The 23,980-nt window shown below is 60.5% G+C and overlaps 1 protein-coding gene across 1 annotated transcript; it reads right to left on the bottom strand.

The window, feature by feature from the left end:
- Window positions 1-1,730: 1,730 nt before the first annotated feature.
- On the bottom strand, window positions 1,731-21,821 carry GPR143 (G protein-coupled receptor 143). The gene is made up of 9 exons (XM_055122148.1): window positions 21,559-21,821; window positions 18,153-18,262; window positions 17,483-17,577; window positions 15,223-15,315; window positions 13,663-13,772; window positions 12,365-12,473; window positions 11,248-11,365; window positions 8,871-9,105; window positions 1,731-1,970 (listed from the first exon to the last, which is right to left on the bottom strand). The coding sequence occupies exons 1-9, from the start codon at window positions 21,788-21,790 to the stop codon at window positions 1,879-1,881; spliced, it is 1,194 nt and encodes a 397-aa protein (XP_054978123.1). The 5' UTR covers window positions 21,791-21,821; the 3' UTR covers window positions 1,731-1,878.
- Window positions 21,822-23,980: the final 2,159 nt, after the last annotated feature.

A 23,980-nucleotide genomic window follows, 5' to 3' on the forward strand; every position in this document is an offset into this window, starting at 1 on the left:
ATGGACCTGGGTCAGCTGTGTCCAGGGCAAACGCCCTTGCCGCTGGACTTCACGCTCTGGCCCCGGGGTGCGGGGTCTGCGAGTGCCCTTCGGGTTGGCTTTGCGTTGGTCGTGCCCACTCTACAACTGTCTCCACGCCAGGCCCCGCTGTGCTGATGTTTCTGGGCTCCAGGCCTGCCCCGCCTGGACATGGGCTGTGCGTGTCCGTGACCCTAACCCTGACTGTGGACATTTGCTGTTTTTGTGACCCCCAACCCAGCGTGGGCATGGGCTGTGTGTGTCTGTGACCCCAGCCCGGCCGTGGCTGTGTTGCCTTTCGTGGAGGAAAGAGGGGGGCAGAGGGTGGATGCCCCTCTCCCTGCACAGGCTCGCAGCTGGTGGACACGCCCTGTCCGCTGCACTTACGGCCACTCAGGCTGGCCCACACAGGAGCGTGTGGCGCGGCTGCTGGCTGAGCCTGCGCGGCCCCTGTGTGTGGCACCAGCCTGCAGGCTGGTGCTGAGAAGCGGCACAGCGCCTGTCCCCGGCCTCACCGCCTAGTTGGTGCCCTGGAGCAGGACCGTCCTGGACAGGCCTTTGAGGGGTGAGCACTAAGCAGGGCCCGAACTGCAGCCACCCACTAGCATTCACCATTGTCGCCACCAACACGGCCATCGACGTCACTAGCTGTGCACTCGCCACTGGCTGCCGGCCGCCCTTCGTCCTCCTCATGCTCTCGTGCACATGGCGTGCGCGTGGCCCCGATGCTGCCCGGGTAGGCGCCGTACAAGACAGGCGCTCCGTCCACCCCCTCCGTGACGACTGCGGGCTGCCCGTGTGCCCCCATATTGGAGGTGGACATCGTGGGTCGCGCTTCCTACCTGTCAGCCTCCTGCATTTCATACTGAGCCCCAGAGAAAGGTTGAGGAGGGGCCGGTGGTCGGCTGGGAGGCATGTCTGGCCTCCGGACGCTCGGCTGCAGCCCAAGTGGCTGGAGACCGAGATGGAGATGGGGACCGCGGCGCCCGGACAGGGCAAGCCGTGGGAGCTGGGCCTCCGCCTGGCCCGGCTCCTGACTGCCCAGGGGCCCCGGCCCGTGGCCTCAGCCAAGTCGGCCTGGCTCCAGCCGACCTGGATGTCTGGGTGGCGGGGGCAGGGGGGAGTCAGGGGGAGGCAGCTGGGCTGGCGCAGGCCTCCGGGGAGGGGGTGGCTGGACAGAGCCTCTGCAGACGCATCCATTGTCCTTCCCGCCCGCCCTTCTCTTTGGGGATTTTTCGGTGTTTGGCTTTTGTTGTCCTTGCCCTTCGCTCAGAGATCTCCTGCGGACCTCGGGCAAGAGATCAAGCCCAGAGCAGCTCCGAGCGCCCGCCCCGTCTGCCCCCTTTCCTGTTGTTTGTTTGGGGGTCACACCTGGCGGTGTTCAGGGCTTACTCCTGGCTCTGTGCTCAGGGACAACTTGTAGCGGGCTCAGGGCGACACCCAGGGTGCTGGGGGCTGCACCTGGCTCAGTCGCACGCAGAGTGAATACTGTGCTGTTGCTCCAGGCCCGGAAAACACTTCTCGTTCTTACTTTGGGGGTCCCCCAAGTCAGGTCCGGACAGGTCAAGCACTCTCTTACCCACCCTACCACCACGCCAGCCACGACAAACTGTTTTCTGAACCCGCAGCTTCAGTGCGGAGAGAGACGGCAGCGAGGCGCGCCGGGGAGCAGGAACCGGGCTCCGGGAGCTCTGCTGAGGCGGGGAGCACAGTCCCGGCCCCTTTATTGCTCGGCTTTTGCAAGGACCGAAGTTGGGGAAGGAGTGGGGAAGGGAGGGCTCGGGGTGCGCATCCCCGCGGGCCGGACGAGGAGGCGGGCAGGGCCCAGAGCAGCTGCGCGCCCGTCCCCCAACGCCTCCTTCACACGTCTCCGTGGACTGCGGGCACCGAGCTCTTGCCGTGGACAGCCCCGCTGCTGCTGACGTGGATTTCAATGGTGCTGGCATCGGAGCCTGGGCAGGAAGAGAGAGAGATGGGGAGGTGGAGGTCGGCGCCTGGCCCCGAGGCTGCTTCGTCAGCGCCCCCGGCTGGCGCCACACCACTGGACGCCACTGGAAAGGAATGATGAAGACAGGCCACGAGGTCTTGCAACAGCAAGATGCATCCCAGAGGGGCACATGCGCACGTGCACACACACACACACACAAGTGATGAGGACAAACAAGCACCCACATCTCACAGTGGACGTCATTCCCGGGACTGGAAGGCTCGTGGCACCCTGTGGGCGCATCCCAGGGGCCCACACCTGCTTCCCACAGCCAGCCGAGCCTCGGGGTAGCTGTCGTCTGTTTCTCTTGCCCACAGGTCGCCCAGAAGGGCCTGCTCTCTGCAGGGGGACACGCAGGTAGCCTGTCCAGTGGGTGGGGCAGGTGCTCAGTGACTAGGCTCTGATGTGGCCATGCCACAGCCACTCGTGTCCTGTCTGCACACCTGCTGGCCACGCATCCCTTCCTGCAAGCCGCTATGTGGCGTGGCATCACATGCCTGCTCTGGGCAGGAGAGTTGAATGGTGGGTGCACTGAAGGTGGCCTGTCATGCGGGACCGCCCAGGAAAGGCCCTGACCATGTGGCACCACACAGGGACTGTGTCCTAATCACATGGGACTGCGCGGGAAAGGCGCCCTCATCATGTGGGACCTTCCGTGTGGGTAGCAAGGAAGAGCATTGCCACGGCTGGAGCAGCACATTGAACCCGAGAGCACTTGCCTTGCACACAGCTCGACCGCATCGCAGCTCCCCAGAAGCCACTGAGTGCCGAGCCAGGAAGCTGGCCTGAGCACTGTAGAGGACGCAGTGCCTAAGTGGGCAGGGCCACACTGGAGCCACATTCCTGCAGGAGGGGCTGGCAGGAGACATGGGCACAGGAAACGGGTTCCTGCAGGGTCACCCGTGCTCCCAAGGACAGGCCGGGTGCGTGGGAACTTCGTGTCACTTCTCAGCCTTTCCGCCAAACAGGCAAGATTCTGGTCATGGAGGCCTGTGGGGGCGACCTCACACCTCGGGGTGCAGTCACATGCACCAGAGGCTTGTGGGGGCGACCTCGCACCTTGGGTTGCACTCATGCACTTCCCAGGGAGCTGTGCCTGCTGCTTTGCTCGGCGCTGGGGCTCCAGGGTGCATGTGTGCCCCAGCTGCATTCTCAGACATCCCCCCCTGCTGAGGTGCGCCCCCTTCCAGCAAGCCTGGGTCCCTCCCAGACTCGGGGAGGACGCGCTGTGTGGACGTGCGCCGCCTCCAACCTGAAACATGCCGTGAGTGCATGTTGCCCGAGGGCCGAGGTGCTGCTTCAGTTATTGGGCTTTGGGGTCACACCCAGCAGTGCTCAGGGGACAGGGGGTGGCGGGAATCAGACCCAGGTCTGCATGCGCAAGGCGTGTGCCTTCCCCACTGTATCACCGTTCTGGCCCCAAGCTGCTGCTTAATGACTCCTTTTCTGGATGTTGGGGTTTTATTTGATGTTGTTTTGGGGTCACAGCCAGCAGTGCTCGCTGCTGGTCCCCGTCTCCTGCATTGCAAAGCTTGTGCTGCACCCAGGGGGCCATCTCTTCCACCCCATAGTGACACCCTTTAGAAAAGCAGTTACTTTTGTAGTGCTTGGGGCACCCATTGGTGCTGGGGTTCAAATTTCCACCTTGTACTCTACCCATGGAGCCATCTTTCTGGCCCTATAGTGACACCCTTTAAAGGAACATCCGGCAGCGCTCAGGGATGGCTCCTGCTGGGGCTGAGGCTTCTCTATGGTGCCGGGGATGGAGCCGGGCTCAGCTGCATGCAAGGCGAGCGCCTGAGCCACTACTGCGTCTGCAGCCACAAGGCCCTCACGTCTGCAGCCACAAGGCCCTCACGGCCACTGGTGAGCCCTGGCCCCCAGCCAGCTGCACAGGGCAAGGCCCCCGGGGATGTGGGAAACGGTGGGCAGAAGCCAGAAGTCTGGGAACGAGGGGGGGTGGTGGTAAAAACAGGAATGACCTAAGCGACAGCCTGGGACAGAGAACACTGCCCTAGGGGCAGGGAAGGGAGCAGAAATGCAGAGACAGAGGCTGGGAAAGTGGTCAGAGATGACCCGACACTTGGGGGACATGGCGGGAACTGGAGCTGTGGAACGGAACAGTACAGGGCACAGGAAGCTTGCGGGAAGGGGTAGAGGGAGGGGTGCACAGAGCTCCATGGGCGTCAGATGCCAGGGACTGATCCTGGATAACAGACACACAACCCAACACTCACCGAAATACACTGAGACACAGACTGAGGCACACCCCCCAACACACCCACACACACTGAGATACACACGGAGACACCAACAAACACCAAGCCACACATACCAACACACCGGGACACCAACAAACATGGAGACACGCCAACATACCAAGACATACCCCAACACTGAGACGCGCCAGCACACACAGAGACACCAAGCAGAACTGTGGGCATTTGTTCTGTTTGCCGGGGATGCGACCGGTAGGCCACCTTACAAACCAGCGTGGTGGGCGTTTGTTCTACCTGCCAGCGATGCGGGAGGGGGGGGGGCGGGGGGCTGGCCTCTGCTCCGTAGTCTGCAGGCACGGAACAGAGGCCCTGTGACCAGCTCACCCACACTCCTAGGCCTGCCTCCCTTCACCTCTCACAAGCCCAAGGCCCTCGCCCCACCCTTGGCGGACGCCCCTTTTCGCTCAGGGACCCTTCCCTGAGCTCGCTCTGGCCACGCCCCTGTCGACAAAGCCACACCCGCAGCCCCACAGTGGCCAACCTCCCCTTCCTCCTATCCAGAGCCCCGCCCCACACTCTGCCCTGGCCACGCCCCATGTCCTACAAAGGCCAGCTTCCTCCAGAGCCACGCCCCTCCCGCCAGGGAGCCAGGGCCCCCTTTCCTCTGTCCCTTTCTGGAGGCCTTCTGGAAACATTCTGAGAGCAGCCTGGCGTAGCGCTGGCTCTGCAGGGCCAGAGCCTGCTGGCAGTCCGGGTACCCTAACATGCGGCCTCAGGCACCAGCACTCCCCGCTCCTAGGATCCACGCGCAAACACAGCAAGTCTCACGGAGCAGCAACGCCCAGGGGTGCCCCGGGCTGAGGGGCTGAGTTTCGGGTTTTCTTGTTTCTTGGTTGGTTTGGGGGCCACCGAGCAATGCTCGGGTCCTCCTCCTGACTCTGCACTCAGGAATCACTCCTGATGGGCTCGGGAGACCATAGGGGGTGCTGAGGATCGAGCTGGAGTTCCCCACCTGCAAGGCAAGTGCCCTACCTGCTGCCTTATCATCCCAGCACCCCGACCTGAGTTTCGGTGGAACAAGAAAGGATGAGCAAGCAAAGGAAGATGTATCTTGTCGAGCGGGCATGCTAGATTCGCTTAGCAGGAAGGACTCCAGGCAGCAAACGGGAACTTCCCCACCCACCAGTGCTAGGGATCAGCTCCAGGGCCTCGGGCGTGCAGAGCGAGTGCAGATCCCTAAAGAAACGGCTGCATCGAGAGTGTTTCTGGACACAGTTGCAGTGAAGTCGAACCTATGCTTGCTCTACAGTTTTCTACCCAGAGGAGTCAGATGTGGTCCCCAACATTCTTCTTGTACCAGCAGTAACGTTGTTAGGATCATAGAGCTGGAGCAATAGTACAGGGGGTTTGCCTTGTATGTAGCCAACCCGGGTTCAATCCCCAGCACCCCATATGGTTCCCCCAAGCCCACTGCCAGGAGGGATCTCTGAGCACAGAGCCGGAAGTAAAATCTGAGCACTGCCAGGCGGGCCCCCCCTCCCTCCAAAGAAAAAAGGGAAAAAAGGAGGGGAAGAAATTGAAAGACTTGTTGATGGACGCAGGGAAAGGGAGAGTTAAAAGCAGGGGAACAGGGGCTGGAGCGATAGCACAGCGGGGAGGGCGTTTGCCTTGCAAGCAGCCGACCCGGGTTCAATTCCCAGCATCCCATATGGTCCCCTGAGCACGGCCAGGAGTAATTCCTGAGTGCAGAGCCAGGAGTGACCCCTGTGCATCGCCGGGTGTGACCCAAAAAGCAAAAAGAAAAAAAAAGAGCAGGGGAACAGGCCTTGCTGGATCCAGAAGCTCCCTGCTGAGGTGCTCCTTGCTCTCAGCTGACCCACATTCAGTCTCGGCATCCCAAATGGTCCCCTGAGCCCTGCCAGGAGTAATCCCTGAACACAGGGTCTGGAGTAAGTCCTAAGTACTACCGGGTGGGGCACAGAGCACCCCCCCCTCCACACACACACACACACACACACACACACACACACACAAAAGAACATTCCTGCCGAGTACAAAGGCACTGGTGCCGCCTCAGTTCCTTCAAACTCCAGGAAAGAGGAAATGTCAGGCTCGGTGAAGCATTCCGGTGGCCTTAGGATGGAAGCGACCAAGTTTTTGTCTGTTTAAAGAAAAAAAGAAGCCCCCCCCCCCGCCCCGCCCCAACCATTTTCCTAGACTTTTCGCCCGCAGGGAAATTCCCATTCTTTACAAAGCTGTTTTGGAGGAAACTGTCACTCACAGCGTAAACTCTGTAAACTGTCACCACCAAGAGGCCCGGAGGCCCCTCCCACACCCAGGCCTGGGGCGCCGCCCCCAGCAGATCTGAGCCTGTCTCTCTAGCTTAAAAACCCTAACTTCAAACAAACAACAAGAAAGGGGGGGGGTCAGGGCATTGATCGCCTGTTGGAGCACTGGGCTGGGGGTCGCCTGGGCACTGCAGAGCAAAGCAAACTCTCTGGTCCCCGGGGCGGGCAGACTTCCTGAGCGCTGGGATGAAGCCCTCTTCATCTGGTCCCCAGCTGCCCGCTCCCGCTCCCGTCCCCTCCACCCTCCCTGTCCCTGTCTGGGTCCTCCTGCTGTTCTGCTCTGTCTGCACGGCACCCCTGTTGCACGCGCCCGAACCGGGGCCAGCACCCTCGCTCACTAGCTCCCCATCCCCGAAGGAAAACTGGAGGCTGTCAGTACCTGTCACACACATGCTGTCCCTCCAGCTCGGGGACGCGCGCCCACTCGCCGTGAGCCACACCTCCTCCCATCCCGGGGCCGGAGCAACAGGGCAGCGGGCAGGGCGGGCAGCCAACCCGGGACTGATGCCCGAGCACCCCTGCGTGAGGACCACAAACCAAGAGCTAAATGAGGAAAGCAAAGCGTGGGTCTACGCTAATGCTCCAGCCGCCTCTGAAGACGATGTTCCACAGGAAACCTGTCCCTGTGTGGATCTGTGGCCACTGAGCCTGTGATGAGCGCGGCTGCCGTGACGTCTGGCTACCTAACAGCGCCGGCCCAGGCCAGCGTCCCTTCACTTTTTTTTGGGCGGGGGGAGGCTTCTACTCAGGGGTTACTCCTGGCTCTGCACTAGGAATGACTCCTGGCGCTGCTTAGGGGACCCTAGGAGATGCTGGGAATCGAACCCGGGTTGGCTGTGTGCAAGGCAAATGCCCTCCCCGCTGTGCTATCACTCCAGCCTCTCATTATTTTTTTTAGTTGCTTTGGAGCCACTCTCCGTGCTTCCGGGTCGTGCTTAGTGCGGGGACCGGGAGGTTCCAGAGTTTGAGCCATAGCTCTCCCGTTCAGAACGCACGCTCATCCCTTTGGGCTGCCTCCTGGCCCTTGGAACAGTCTTCTCCCTGAGGCTCACCCAGCAGTGCTCCCCAGTTCCTACTGCTGGCTTAGTCCTATGTGCCGAGGATCAATCTGAGCTTCACAGATGCAGAGCTCGTGCTGCAGCCCAGGTGCTGGCGTCTGCTCTCTGCCTGCTGTCTCTCTCCCTCCCACCCTCCCTCTCTGTCTCTCTCTCCCTCCTCTGTCTGTCTCTGTCTCCCTCCCTCCCTCCCTCTCTCCTTCTCCCTCTCCCCCACCCATTCCCTCCCTCTCTGCTCAGGGATCACCCCTGGCCAGGCTTGGAGGACCATCTATGGTGTCAGGGACTGATCCTGGGGCAGGTGTGTTTGTGTTCAAGGCAAGTGCTATCACTCAGGCCCCTGGGCCACATTCTATATGGAAGTGGGGGGTCGGGGGGCACCACACCCTGCAGTGCTCAGGGCTGATTCCTTGCGGTGCTTGGGGAACCCTATGGGGTGCCGGGGATCAAACCTGGGTTGGCCGTGTGCGAGGCACGTGCCCTCCCCTCCAGGCCTCTGCGCTACCCCCCTTGCAGGCCCCCTGGGAGCAGGTCAGCGCTCTGGGAGGTGTGGGTGTGGCCGGGGAAGCGGCAAACGTGGCCAGCGCTGAGGTGTTCAGGCTCGCCCCAGCAGACGCGTTATCATTCACACACTCTGCTGCAAATTTGTGGTTGCTGCGGGAATCCTGTGAGTGCACACGGTCACGGTGGGGGTGTTGTTACGGCGATCGCTGAGGAATATTGGCACTCGGGAATGGAAGGCGGCTTCGGCCGACACGGAACTTTCGGAAGCAACACAGGTTGTCCCTGAGAACCGTGTGCCCTGTGGACACGCCCCTTTCTCGCGCTCCCCTCTAGGGCCTGACCGGAGCCTTTAAGGAGACTGAATGGGGTTTTTTTTCCTTGGTAAATGTATAGGGCGGGGGTCACATCTGGTGGCACTCAGGAGCCACTCCTGGCAGTGCTCGGGGGACCCTGAGGGATGCCGGGGACCCAACTCGTGCTGGCTGCGTGCAAGGCAAGCGCCCTCCCCGCTGTCCTATCTCTCCCGGCAGGAGGGCACCTGGCAGGGCTCTGGCCAGTCTTCCCTCCTGTGCCCCTGGCCTTGCTGGGTGTGGCCGCTACCCTCTGGGTCCATCCACCCCCGGCCCTCGGCTCTGCTGACCTGCGCGGGCGCCCAGACGGTGTGGACCCAGGCGGCCTTTCACCCGCACGGCCTGCACCTCTGAGGGGCAGAGGCAGGTGGGCAAGGCCCAGGCCTCACCTTCGGACAGCAGGCTCAGGGCTTCATCCGACGTGTGGCCCGCTCCCGCCTTCTGGGAAGGGAGCCCGTCGTGGAGCCCGCGGGAGCCCTCGGGAGACGGGTGAGTGGGCTCGGGGGCGGACGTCAGCGACTCCCACGGGATCTCCTTCGGTGCGGAGCGCCCAGGCGTGCCGCAGCCCGTCCAGCCATGGAAGGCCAGGGACAAGAGGAAGCCCTGGGCCGGGTTCAGGATGCCCTGCAGAGGATAGAGACATGAGTGCAGGCGGCAGAAACGGAGCCCAGCAGGCCGGCCCCACATGCAAACACATCTAGGGGCCACCATCTAGTCCAGTGCGGAGGGTGTTTGCCGAGCAGGCGGCTGCCTCGGGTCCTGTCCGCAGCATCCCAGAGTCCCCAGGCACCGGCGGGAGGCACTCCTGAGTGCAGAGTGACGGGTAAGCCCTGAGCATCGCTGGCTGTGGCCCAAAATATCAAAAGGTAAAAGTTTGGGCGCCCTCGGGAGGGGAAGAGCAGCGCTGAGGAGGCGGGGCCCCTCTCCCCAGCAGCTCGGCTGAGAGCTTGGGGTGTGGGGGAGACAGTTTAGGATGAGTCCGTGTAATGAAGCAGTCTTTCCGCGCGTGTCATGTGGACTTACACAGTACGTGTTTTTCCATGCAGTGCTGGTGGGGGCTTGTTTCTTTTTTCATTTGGGGGGATGCACCTCAGGGTGTTTGGGGGCTCCTTCCGGCTCTGCTCCGGGGCTGCTCCCCGCAATGCTGGGGAACTGGCTGTGTCCTGGGCCCCCTGCACGCACAGCGATGCCCTACGCTTCAGCCCCCACCACTGCCACTTTTGTTTGTTGGGGTCACACCTGGCTACACTCGGGGCTCCCTCCTGGAGGGCCTAGGGACCATATGGGGTGCCAGGGGTGGCGCCTGGGTTGGCCGGTGAGAAGCCAGCCTGACATACCCTGTACTATCATTCCGACCCCTGAGTTGGCATTTTACATCTCTGCAGGACAGTCCACCAGGATGAAAAATATAAATTTATCTAATAACTCCCCTCCACTTATACATATACAAAAGTATATATGGAGACAACCCCAATTATATATATATATATATATATATATATATGTTTAAACTGGACTAAAGCGATAGCACAGCAGGTAGGGCGTTTGCCTTGCATGCGGCTGACCTGGGTTCGATTTGTCTGTCTCACTCGGAGAGCCCAGCAAGCTACCGAGAGTATCCCGCCCGCACGGCAGAGCCTGGCAAGCTCCCCGTGGCGTATTCGATATGCCAAACACAGTCACAACAAGTCTCACCATGGAGACGTGACTGGTGCCCGCTCGAGCAAATCGGTGGACAACGGGACGACAGTGCTCCAGTGCTATTTAGGTTGTCTCCAAATCATTCCACTTATGAATAATGCTTTTTTCCCCTTTGGTCTTGCTTTGGGCTCCACCTCACGGTGCTCAGGCTTACTCCTGGTGGGGACCAACCAGGGTGCTGGGGATGGGACACGGCAAGTGCTCTCCCCGTGGCAGGGCGGCCTGCGTGGCTGGATAACGTTATAGCACATCTCCCCCTGCGGCCTTGCCGGTGCTGGAAATGGCTGTGCAGGTGCAGTGCCCAGACACGCTGAGTCTGTCTGAAGGGCTTTGGCCGGCGGCCAGCCTTGCGTGCTGCGGCTGTCTGCACTCACCCACGGCCCTGGCGGGAGCCAAACTCCGCCTTCCTGACTGGGGGTGGGGGTGGGCTGGGGATTAGGGTTCCCAAACAGTTATCAGGGGACCCCGGGGAAGCTTGACAAGGATAGGGCCAGAGCAATAGTCAGGAAGGGACGGCATTTGTCTTGCACGCAGCTGACCCGGTTCGATCTCCAGCATCCCATATGGTCATCCCATATGGTGCCCCGAGCACCTCCAGGAGTGATTCCTGAGTGCAGAGCCAGGAGCCACCCCTGAGCATCGCTGGGTGTGACCCAAAAGGCCAAAAAGAGAAAAAAAAGCTTGAGGAGCGGGCGAGGGTTCGGTTCGTGCACTCCCTGTGCTGAGGTAAGCCAGGCTACGCTTGGCAGCGCTTGCAGGCCCCCAAGGCCGAACCCGGTGGACCCGCCTTGCGTGCTGGCTGGGCACAGGCCAACTGTGGATCTCTCTGTTGTTGCTTATTACGTTTCCCCCCTGCTTCTCTCCAAGAAGGAAAATTCCAGGGCTGGCGCACTGGCTCATGGGCTGGGGCAGGCTGTCCATATGGGAGCTTTGGCTTTGACCCCCGCATGGCAGGACAGACCTGAAGCCCAGAGCCAGCAGCAGCCCCTGAGTGTCACCGGGCCCCGCCCAAAACCCCACAAGACAAAGACGCGACGCAAAGGCCCCGAGCCCAGAGAAACGTACCAGAATGAACCAGGTGGTCTTCGCCGCGTTCCTGGCCTGCCTCAGAGAGGCCCGGCTGATGTCCGGTTGCATTTCCAGATAGAATAACAGGCTCTCGTTGATGACGTTGGGCAGCCAGCTGGCGGAGAGATGCAGCCCCGAACCAAGGCTTAGTTATTTGGGGGGACCCGTTTGGACCCGTTCGAACCCGTGAGCGCGGCGCATTGGCAGGGGGAGGTTGACAGACTGCCTGGCTCTTCCCCAGGAGCCGCCCAGACCCATCGCCTCCCCGGGATCGCGGTCCAGGCAGGCTCTGGCCCTCCCGGGCTCCCCTCTCGGGTCCGGGTCTCCGTCAGTTCTGCAGCCTGAGGCGGAAGTGCGTGCGCGGGCGCCACACCAGACTCTCTCGCTCTTTCTTCCTCTCCAGGGCAGCGCCCGGATGCTGGGCAGCTTCCGTCTCACAGAACCTGGTCTGCACTGGGGTGGGGGGCCAGGTGGGGAAGGAAAACCTGCACCTGACGTCCAGGGTCCAAAGCCTGGAGACCCCCGAGGGACGGAGCCAAGCTTGGCGGTGGACAGAGTGTCTCCCTGCCACAGCTCCCTGCCACTGCCCGCCGGAAAGGCAGGATTCTCCAGGGTCAGGAAGCATCCAAACGGACTCGACCGAGGCGTGTCATTTAGACGGGGTGAGCCCCTGCCCGGGGGAGCAGCTGCCCCGTTCCTCTCTCTAGACTCTGACTGGGCCCAGGTAGAATGTTAGTCCTGCACTGAGGGGGAGCCCAGAGCCCTGCTGGACAGCAGTGGCCAGGGCGGACCCTTCCCGTCCACGAGCCTCCGTGTTCTTCACGACACGCTGACATACACATCTTTCGACGGTGGCCAGGGTTCTCTGCCCGTCCCTGTGCATGTGCGGGCGTGCCCCAGACGTTGCCAACGCCCACTGGACTATGTATTCGCATGCTCCAGCCCACACACACGCGGGGGCTTCCTGAACACCTAGAATGAGCGCGGGCTGATCCTTGTCTCTGCGAACCCAGGGCCGCTCTCTACCCCCCTCTTGGAGGCTGTTCGCCAGTCCTGCTGAATAAAGGAAGACCCGCATAGTCCGTGCCCCGAAGGCAAGGACAATTAAAGTTACCAGGTAATTAGAACCAGCATGATTTTGACAAATCGGGTCTTGATCATGGAGCCCATCTGTCTCTCGGTGTCTGTGTAGACGCCTTGTCTTCCTTTGAGCAGGGATGTCACTGCGTGGAGGAGCAGAGGGGACGTGCTCTGAGCAGTGCCCTGGACAGTTCCCTAGAAACTGGGAAGGGGATCCCCAAGGGCCCGTGGGGCGTGTAGGCCCTGCCCACCCTTTCCAGCCCACTAGCCACCGGGGCTGTCACGGAGCCGGGGTGGGGTGGGGAATACAGCCCACCACCTCAGCTCTGGAATCATTTTATCACTGTTTTTGCGGGGAGTGTGTGAGTCGCTCGGCTGCGACTGTGTTCAGGCTTCCGTGTGTGCGGTGTCCTGGACCGACTTCAGAAGCACAGAAGTTTGGCGAATAGAACCAGGACTGGGAGTGGCACTCTGTGCCCTCTGTCCAACCCCCCAGCAACATCTGACACAACTACTCTACAAGCACTACGACTACACACTTGGCAGGGGATTGGCAGCGGAAGCCGCGCTATTCCTCTGCTTGCTATCGCGACGAAATCATGTTGAACTTGGGCTCACGTCGCGATGCTCGGGGCTCAGTCCTGGCTCTGCGCTCAGGGATCACTGCTGGCGCGCCACATGGGCAGTGCCAAGGACTGAACCCAGGTTGGTGGCGTGCCAGGCCAGCGCCGCCGTCCCTGCCGCACTATCTCTCCTGCCCCGGAGGTGGATTTGAATGTAAGCATGAAAAGACGGAGACGAAAGCCACTTCCTGTTGGACTGGTCCAGTGGGCTGAGCGGTCAGCAGCCACTCCGGCCCACACGCTGTCTCCAGGCACGGTGCACGCCAACGGGCAGGACACGGGGCGGCTCCCTCTCGGCCAGCACCTGCTGCCTGGTGGCTTGCTCCAGGCCAGGCTTCCTTGAGGACGAGGCGGGGCTGGGACACTGGGCCCCAGCGAGGGTCTCGCAGGCAGCCCATCCTCAGGGACACGTCCTCATTTCCTGTGCTCCATGTCCTGTTTCCTGAGCACCCCCCACCCCGGGACCCCTGCAAGACAGCATCTCGGAGGGCATAGCTGTGTTCAGTGCACGCTCCCAGCCCACCCCCTACCTGTCCCCTTTCCGGCTCCTTCCGGAGCAGGGAGAATCCTGCGGCCCTGGCAGGGAGAGGGGGCTGGCCTTCCTGTGGCCCCGCACCCTCCCTCTCTGCAGTCTGCTCCCGAGAGGGTTCCAGAAGCACCGGGGAACGTGAGCCCGGGAAGGGGTGCCTGGGGTCTCGCTGCCCCTTACCAGCAGCCACGGTCTTCCTGAAGAGGATGGGGTTGGCCAGCAGCACCAGCAGCAGCGGCAAGTACGTGCTCACGTAGTGCGGGATGGCCTGCTCCAGGCCCCGCTCACACCTGCGCACACATGGAGGGGCACACCTGCAGCGCACTCACCTGGACACACTACAGGGCACACTCATCCGGACACACTACAGGGCACACTCACCCGGGCACACTACAGGGCACACTCACCTGGGCACACACAGGGCACACTCACCTGGGCACACACAGGGCACACTCACCTGGACACACTACAGGGCACACTCACCTGGATACACACAGGGGCACACTCACCTGGACACACACAGGGCACATTCACCTGGACACACACAGGGGCACACTCACCTGGACACACTACAGGCACACTCACCTGGACACACACAGGGGCACACTCACCTGGACACACACAGGGCACACTCACCTGGACACACACAGGGCACACTCACCTGGACACACACAGGGGCACACTCATCTGGACACACTACAGGGCACACTCACCTGGACACACTACAGGGCACACTCACCTGGACACACACAGGGGCACACTCACCTGGGCACACACAGGGCACACTCACCTCGACAAACTACAGGGCACACTCACCTGGGCACACTACAGGGCACACTCACCTCGACACACTACAGGGCACACTCACCTCGACACACTACAGGGCACACTCACCTGGACACACACAGGGGCACACTCACCTGAGCACACACAGGGCACACTCACCTCGACACACTACAGGGCACACTCACCTGGACACACACAGGGCACACTCACCTCGATACACTACAGGGCACACTCACCTGGACACACACAGGGGCACACTCACCTGGGCACACTACAGGGCACACTCACCTGGACACACTACAGGGCACACTCACCTGGACACACACAGGGGCACACTCACCTGGACACACACAGGGCACACTCACCTGGACACACTACAGGCACACTCACCTGGACACACACGGGCACACTCACCTGGACACACACAGGGCACACTCACCTGGACACACTACAGGCACACTCACCTGGACACACACAGGGACACACTCACCTGGGCACACCTGCGGGGGCACACTCACCTGGGCACACTACAGGGGCACACTCACCTGGACACACCACAGGGACACACTCACCTGGGCACACCTGCGGGGACACACTCACCTGGACACACCACAGGGACACACTCACCTGGACACACCACAGGGACACACTCACCTGGGCACACCTGCGGGGGCACACTCACCTGGACACACCACAGGGACACACTCATCTGGGCACACCTGCGGGGGCACACTCGCACCTGGGCACACTTATAGGTGCACACTCACCTGGGCACATCTGGAGTCTGCACACTCCCCTGTGGGCACAGCTTAGGGGCATGCTCTCCCCCGGGCTCATTACCCTCGTGGGGAAGCCAGGTCAGAGTAACAGAGTCCAGGGTAGGCCGTTCTGGGATCTGTGAGCACAGCCTCTGAGGGGAGCCCAGCCCAGTGGGGTTTGGGGGTCCCGGCTTACCTGGACACAGAGGGGGAGTAGAGCATGAGCCCGCCCTCCACGCACAGCAGGACGGCCAGGCCCCAGGCCATGATGTGGTAGATGAGGATGGTGCTGGGGGAAGCAGGGGGCGCTGAGGGCACGGGAGGGCAGTGCCCGGGCAGCGGGGCAGTGAGCTGAGCGCCTGTCGTCCACTTCTGTTCCCTGTTCCCCTGCACTCGGGGCCGCATGGGGCAGAGCTCGGAGGGTCCCCCTGCTCGTCATCGGCTCCTAGTGGCACTTGGGGATCCTCTACCATGTCAGGGATAGAAGCAGCGTGCAAGGCACGCACGTACACAGGAACCTGCAGCACTGTCTCCACATTTCTCCGGCTGCTAGGAGTTTCCGTCTGCTACGCCTCCGCCCATGATCCCTACAGAGCTCCCAAATTCAACACGACACCCACAAAACCCAGACCTCTGCTGCCACATGTCCCCAAGTTTTCAGATGTTTTTAGCTTTTTTGTTTAAGTTTGGGGGCCACATATGGCAGGCTGCAATGGAGATTGACCACATGTTCCCCGGTTACTCTCTCTGTCACCCACAGTAATATCTATTCCTCCTAGCTTCTATGTGTGCTCATAAATGTTTGCTATCAAATCCTTTGTAAAACAAAGCATTTAAGCGTGGTTTCTCCTTCAAGGGAGATGTCTGCTATCTGCAGCACTTTCCGCTCTTAAGCACCTCACCGTCATGGGATACTTTTCTTACTTTTCTCTACTGATAAAATAATAGCTTGATTCAACAAAAGAAACACTTGCAAAAACGCTTTCACAGTAGCTAAAAACAAATTCCATCAGTGCTGAGGTGAAAAAGTGCAATGTTTGGGGTGGAGGGATGGTCCAGGGGTTACGGGGAAGCCCAGCTCCGTCCCCAGCACCACGATGGTCCCTCCTGCCCACAGAGCCAGGAGTGGCCTCAGGTCATCACCTGAGAGGGGCTTCAAAGAAAGCAAAACAATATTTCAAAGGAAAAAATTTTTAAGTGGATGAGTGTATACAGGAATTGGAGGGTGGATAGCTGTGTGGTGAGTGAAATATGAACCTCCACAGCTCCCTGGGCTGGAGAGATAGTACAGTGGGGACGGCGCTTGCCTGGCACACGGCCGACCCAGGTTCCATCCCTCGCACCCCTTGAGGGACTCCCATAGGGTCCCCCAAGCACTGCCAGGAATAATTCATGAGTGCAGAGCTAGGAGTAACCCCTGGGCATTGCCAGGTATGGCACAAAAACAAGAAAGAAAAAGAAAGAGAAAGGAAGGAAGGAAGGAAGGAAGGAAGGAAGGAAGGAAGGAAGGAAGGAAGGAAGGAAGGAAGGAAGGAAGGAAGGAAGGAAGGAAGGAAGGAAGGAAGGAAAAAGGGGGGCTGGAATGATAACACAGCAGGTAGGGCGTTTGCCTTGCACGCGGCCAACCCGGGTTCAAGTCCCAGCATCCCATATGGTCCCCTGAGCACCACCAGGAGTAATTCCTGAGTGCAGAGCCAGGAGTAACCCCTGTGCATCGCCAGGTGTGTAACCCAAAAGGCAAAAAAAAAAAAGAAGAAGAAGAAGAAGAAGAAAGTGAGGGAGGAGGAGAGAGGGAGAGAGAGAGAAGAGAGAGGGGGAGAGAGGGAGGGAGAGGAGAGAGAGGGGGAGAGAGGAGAGAGGAAGGGGAGGGGAGGGGAGAGAGACAGAGAGAGGGAGAGAGGCCAGCCTGACATTTTCTGGCACAGCAACTGTTACTTTTTAAATTATGATTGTTTTGTGTTTCAGAGAAATGAGTAAGTTCTGAATTCAATCTGGGAAACGAGTAAATACTGAATTCAATCTGGGATTTGAAAAATTGTTCTTAAGTGGAATTTCGTGGTCCCTTGCATATTTTGATATTTTGGTTGTTTTGTTTTAGGGCCGCATTGGGCGGTGCTTGGGCTCACTCATGGCTCTGCGCTCAGGGGGCACTTCTGGTGGGTCTCAGAGGGCTGCACGGGGGCCCAGGGATCCAGCCCGAGTGGGCCGTGTGCCAGGCAGACACCCTACGCACTGACACAGCTCTCGGGCCCCTCTGATCGCTGGGGACAGGAACACAGCTGGCACAGCGGGGCACTTCCAGAAGCCCGGCCCGGGCCGTCTTTTAAATGGGCAGGGGGTCTGGCTTCAGGGGAAACAGCTGGTGCCAAGTTGCTGCCTCGAGAGGACGCTTCAGAACAAGCCGGGGGGACAGCTCGCTGTCTGCCCGGCCCTCCGCCCGCCCAACCGAGGAGTACCTGAGCCCCGTGGACCTGCGGACCACCAGGTAGGCGTCGAGCGCGTAGCAGAAGAGCCAGTAGAACGCGGCGCTGTACAGCAGCTGCACCCACACCTGCAGCCACATCAGGGCAACTGCACCCACCGCGCTGCCCGCCCTGCCCTCCACACCACCCGCGCCAGCCTTGGCAGCCAGGGGACATGGGGCTGGGGGCAGCTGTTGGCCACTGAGTGTGTGTGTGGGGGGGTGGTCCCTGCGTGACGGCTGAGCCTCGCTGGGACAGGCTCACAGACGTGGTGCCCAGAGCACGGGGTGGTGTCACAGGCCAGGGGCAGGCTGGTGATTCCTGGCCACAGGCCAGCAGCGTGACAGCTCTCGATGCATATTTCACTTGCACACAGCCAGCGGTTTCTCTATGTCATGTTCTGCCCCCACGCCCACCCTGATTCATCGGGCTCAGAGTGTGGCGGCGGCAGGGAAGGTGCAGGGGCTGGTGCGGGAGGGCGCCCCCCAATCCAGCTGGCTCTGAGAGTGGCAGGGGGAAAGTTGGGGGGAGGTCGGGGTACAGCCGCGCTCAGCTCTCCACCCTCGGGAGTGAGGGGACTGGGGGACCCGGGCCGAGAAGCTGGTTGCTGGTTCAGGGGGACTTGGAGGCGCGCGGGGGGGAGGAAGGCGACACGGGTACTTACCGCGCTCCCCACGCAGAAGGCGGCGGCCCAGGGCTCTGTGCTGTTCCCCTCGGACACCTGTGCCACAAAGTCCGGGAAGCCCAGCCACACCGCAGAGCGGATGGCGATGCCTAAGGAGGGAGGCGGGCCCGTCTGCTCATGCACTCAAGGCTGACGGGATCCCCACAAGATGGGCCGTGACACGCGCAATGGCGGACAGACAGAGAGGAATGGGTGAGCAGGTGCACGGACGGACAGAGACATGAGTACATGGATGGGCGTGGATGGATGCAGGAGTGGATGGAGGGGTGGAGGGATGGGCAAGTGGATGGTTGCAGTGGATCGATGGATGGGTAAGTGGAGGTTGAAGTAGATTGATGGATGGATTCATGGATGGACAACAGGGTGGGTGACTTAAGTGGATGTGGAAAAGTAGATGGCAGATGGATAAGTGGATGGATGGATAGACAGGTGAATGGATGGTACAGACAGATGATGAACGGATACATGGATTGGAAGGTGGACGGATGAACAGTGGATGCGCACATGCACAAATGGATTGATGAACAGCGCATGGGTAGTAGGTGGGTAGACACATGGATGGATGGGTGGACAAATGGAGGGATGGATGGATAAGTGGATGGACACATGGATGGACAGGTGGGTGAGTGGATGGGTAGTGGGTGGATGAATACATTGGTAGGTGGATAGATGGGTAGGTACGTTGGTGCAGACATGGGCTGATGGATGGGTGAGTGGATGGATGACAGGCAGGTGGATGGATGAGTAGACAGATAGGGACGGAGAAGGGAGAGAGGGAAGTAGGAGAGAAGGATGCCATGTGTGGAAGCAGGGAGGCAGAGAAATGAGAAAGAGAGAGGGGCAGGGAAAGAGGGAGGGGGAGGAGGCAGGAACGGGCAGGGGAGACTGAGATGCTGTGACTGACTAGGGAAATAACTACAACTTTGGCAAAATCATTCCAGGCACTTGGATTTTACCTGAAACAACTATTTTCTAGAGTTGATGTGCTAGGGGGCTGCAGCGATAGCACAGGGTAGGGCGTTTGCCTTGCACATGGCCAACTTGGGTTAGATTCCCAGCATCCCATATGGTCCCCTGAGCACCACCAGGGGTGGTTCCTGAGTGCAGAGCCAGGACTGACCCCTGTGCATCGCTGGGTGTGACCAAAAAAGCAAAAAAAAAAAATCGATGTGCTAGTTTTTCTGGCATTAGGATGTGATTCTGGGAGGCAGGAGTGAGGGGCTGGCCTTTTCAGAGGCCGACCCGGGTTCAACCTCCAGCACCCCAATAGCCCCGTGAGTCCTTTCAGGAGTGACCCCTGAGTGCTGAAGAAAGTTTCCGCAGCAAATGAGGATGGAGGAGTCAGAGGAAGATCTTAAAGTCACAGACAGGCCTTGCATGTCAGGGGAGGAAGTGGGGGACACAAATGTCACCAGAGATATGTGGAAGAGGAAACAGGAAAAGGAAATTGCTCTTTAGGCCAGCCTCTCTGAGGGAAAGGGCTCCACAACCTTTTGTCACTTCCGGAGGAATCAGTGGGAAAATTATTGAAAATATTCTCTGGGGCCCGGGGCTCAGCATTAGAGCACTTGCCTTACATGTGTGAGGCCCTGGATTCTAGCCACCACCATGCATCACACACACACACACACACACACACACACACACGCATACACACACGCATGCACACACGCATGCACGCACCAAGAGAACACCTCAACCCTCCGGCGCCTGCAGACTGACACCACTTCCAGTGGCTGAAAGCCACGGCGTGAGCCAGCACTGTGCAGGTGTCCTGTGGCAGTCACGTGAGCCAGGATGTGCTCAGATTTCCATGCAGGAAAAGGGCTCTCACGCTGTGGATGTGGTGCCAGCAGTGGAGCGCGTGGCATTCATGTGCCCAGCCCTGGGTTCCCTCCCCGGCACATCCGGGTGCGGGCCTGGCACAGCCCCTGCGCACCACCCCTCGGGGTCAGAGCGCCAGCAGAGTGGCGGCGGCAGCCAGGAAGAGACAAACAGACAGGAAATGTCAAATCCTCCCTGTGGGCCGCGGCAAGGAGGGAGGTTTTGCCTGGTGGGTTGTGGCTTATTTACTTGGAGTATAAAACCCAAAATTGGGGATGGGGTGGGGTTGGAACACAGGGACACGCACACACATGCACACACACGCACACACACACGCACACACACACTCACACGCACGCACACGCTGTTCGGCACTCATGAACTATTTCTTCCTTTGTTTCTGGCTCACACCCAGCAGAACTCCGAGCTTCCTCCCGGCTCTGCGCTCAGGGACCCATCCTTCGGCCTCGGGCAGCACACCGGATGCTGGGGATCGAACCCACGCTGGCCACGTGCACGGCAAGCACCTTACGCACTGTTGTGTCACTTTTGTCCCTCTTTTCTGTTTTCGTCTTTGGGGCCACATCCAGCGGTGCTCAGGGCTCACTCTTGTGGGGTTCGGGGTATGACACGTGGTGCCAGGGATCAAAGCCAGACCAAGCACATGCTCCGGCAGCGCCCTACCCACTCTGCTATTGCTCCGGCCTCCCACGCAATTTTCTGGGTGCTGATAAATTGCCTTCTAAATTTTCCTTAGGGGTAGAGAGAGTTCCAAAGGCGGAGGACATGCTTTGCCTGGCTTTGCTCCCGGGCGCTAACATGGTCAAGAGCAAAAGCAGCCAACCAAACATCAGAGCAACCCCAAAGCAACAAGTAAAATGTCTCCAGAAAACTTGCCATAACAAACACAACTTTTGTTTGTTCTTTGAAGGAGAAGACAAACATCTGGGTGGGGAGATAGTATAGCAGGAAGTGGGGTCGAGTCCCTGTAGCGAACAGCCCCAGCCAGCCTCCCAGACCCCGCTCCCGGCAAATAGCATCTCTGGATGTGGACAGGGATGGCTTCATTATGGTTGGGTGGGCGGTCCGGGTATCCCAGCACAGCAGGCCTGAGGGTATACTGGGGCCCCTATACTGAGAAGTGCTACTGACGCGTGGTTGGTGGTCGTGTGCCCCCAGGCCCCCTCCCCCCACCACACACACTTTCTGAGCATCACTTGGGAGCAGCCCTTCAAAACGGACCAAACACACACACACACACACACACACACACACACACACACACACACACACACACACACACACACACACACACTTTCTGAGCATCACTTGGGAGCAGCCCTTCAAAACGGACCAAATGCCCGGCCTGGAAGACGGCCGCAAGGGCGCTTGCAGGTTTTGCCTGCAGGGCCCGGGAGCCCGGTGACCGCGCGCCCACCTATGTCCCTCGGAGTGCCGTGCTCTGCCCAAGCGCCTTTGCCCAGGGGGCTCGGGCAGTTAGCCCTGGGCCGTGCGGGGAAGGGGCTCTGCCCCGGGGCCAGGCCGGGCCGCGCGCCCTTACCCAGGCAGCCGAGCAGGTCGCAGGCGGAGGCGGCGCGCAGGATGCGGGGGGCGGCCGGGGCGCGCGCCGAGGGGCGCTCGGGGGGCCGCCGCTGCAGGAGGCCGAGCGCCAGGCGGAGCGCGCCGCTGCCCAGGCACAGCGCGTGGAAGGCCCGCGGCTGCCAGCTCAGCACCAGCTGCGTGGCGGCGTCCCGCGCGGGGCAACAGGCCGTACCCAGGCGCGGGGAAGCCATGGGCCGCGCTGGGGGACAGGCGCTGCTCTGCCGGGACGGCCGGGCCGGGTCAGGCGGGACGCGTCATGTGCCCGCCGCCCCCCTACCGGGCCCTGCGCGCGGGGCGGGGCCGTGCGCCCCCGAAAGGGCACGAGGGCCTCACGCGGGCAGGGGAAGGGCGCCCGGCGGTCTCTCCACTCAGCTGGTCCGTGGAGCGGCCCTGGGGGTCAGTCCTGCCAATCCCCAGCCCCCAAACCGCCGTGCGCAGGAAGCGGGTGCTGGGATGTCCGCGGACGCTGTGGGAACATCATCTTCCCTGTTGGCGCTGCTGACAGGCCCCTAAGGTGCGCCCCCAGCCACGCGCGGGCGAACACGCTCCCGCGTGGGAATCACGGCCCCACCCGATGCAGTCGAAGCAAGTCCGGAACAGCAAAGGGCTGGCCAAACTCCGTGGCCACCCGGCCACCGTGCGCCAAACCCACCCACCCTGCGTCCCAGTGCCTCTCCCGTCCTGTTCCAGGACTCCTCACCTGCCAGTAGAAGGTCGCTGCGTTTTCCTGTCCTTGTAGCTGTCGGCTGTCGGTGTCTGGGACTGAACCCTGGGTTTCATGCACGCGAGGCGAGTGTGACTCCCAGCCCCACCTAAGTCAGCTCTCCCGCCTCGCTCTTCCTGTACAAAAGCTGGGTGCTGGAAGGAGGCGGAGGGGAGGCATGATGCCCTGTCAACAATGGGACTGCAAACCTCAGTGCCTAAAAGGACAGAGAGAGAGAGAGAGACAGAGAGAGAGAGAGAGAGAGAGAGAGAGAGAGAGAGAGAGAGAGACACAGACACAGACAGAGACGGAAACAGAGACAGAGAGACAGAGACAGACAGAGAGAGACACAGAGAGACACAGAGAGAAAGACCTCGGGATTGGGGTGGGGGTGTCAGGGAAACTGGAGTCATTGGGGGTGGGAAATTGTACACTGCGGAAGGGACAGGTGTTGGAACAGTGTATCACGAACAACTTTGTGACTGTATCTCACAGTGGGTTAATTAAAAAAAAGAAAGAAAAGAAAAAAAATGAATCACTATTTCGGCCAGAGCTATTGTGGGGAGGGCGTCAAACCGGAATCCATCACCCCCGGCCCCCACCCGGAGTGGTCCCGAGTGCAGAGCCGGGAGGAAGCCAGAGCAGGCTGCGTCTTTTCTTTTGCTTTTTTTTTTTTTTCAGCTGGGGTGCTGGGATCCTTCTCCAGGTTCTGGGGGTACCAGGCCTTGCCAACAGTTCACCACGGCTCCATGACCCCTTATCGCTTCTCCCATATTTCATTATAAGTGAAAATTCTGCTTTCTTCCACACACGGTTTTTACCTTGATCAGTGGAGATCAACAGACATCCTGGAGGTGGGGGAAAAGTGGCAAGTTCCACAGTGAAAGTAAGAGCGCCTTCCCCAGGGGAGGGTTTCCTAAGCAAAGGTTGTTTTGTGTTTATTTGTTTTTGCTCTTAAGAGGTCACAGCTGGCAGTGCTCAGGGCTTCCTCCTGGCTCTGAGTCCTGACAGCTTGGGGACCCTCTGGGGTGCTGGGGATGGAACCTGGGTCGGCTCCGTGCAAGGCAGGCGCCCTCCCCGCTGCGCTCTCGCTGTGGCCTGCGAAAGCGTTTATTGTCACGTGCCGGGGTGGGAGGGACCGGCTGGGTGCTGTGTACCAGTGGACGCACGGCCTGCCCCGCCAGCTTCATTACTGTTGTAAGGTGCCTCCTCCGCCAAGCCGACCGGAGAACACATGTTGCTCGTCTCTTTCTTGTCCTGCGGTTGCGGGGTCACATGTGCGGAGTCCGGGGAGTCAGTGTGGTGGCACGTGGCAATGCTGGGCACGCGGGCCGGTGCCCTCCTTGAGCTTCCCTTCAGGGGTGGGCCTGGGTGGGGGAGCGCCAGGCTGCACCCTGGGCACTGCCAGGCGTCGCCCTGAGCAGAGCTGCGTGTGACTCTAGAACCAACGAGCAAGCACAAGCCCGTGGAGCAGGGGCCTGGGGTCTGTCCCCAACAGCGCACGGTCCTGGACATCACCGCTGCTGGCCCCACACCAACTATGGGAGCCAAAAGCCCGGCCCGCCAATCCCTAGTGAGTGAGTGAGCAGCCCTGGCCCATCATCGCCAGGAAGCGGGTGGCTTCTGCCATGCCGCCGCTCCCTCTTGCATTCTGCCGCAGTCACCCACGGGCCAGGAC

The sequence above is a fragment of the Sorex araneus genome, chromosome X (genome assembly GCF_027595985.1).
Source record: "Sorex araneus isolate mSorAra2 chromosome X, mSorAra2.pri, whole genome shotgun sequence".
Taxonomy (NCBI): Eukaryota; Metazoa; Chordata; class Mammalia; order Eulipotyphla; family Soricidae; genus Sorex; species Sorex araneus.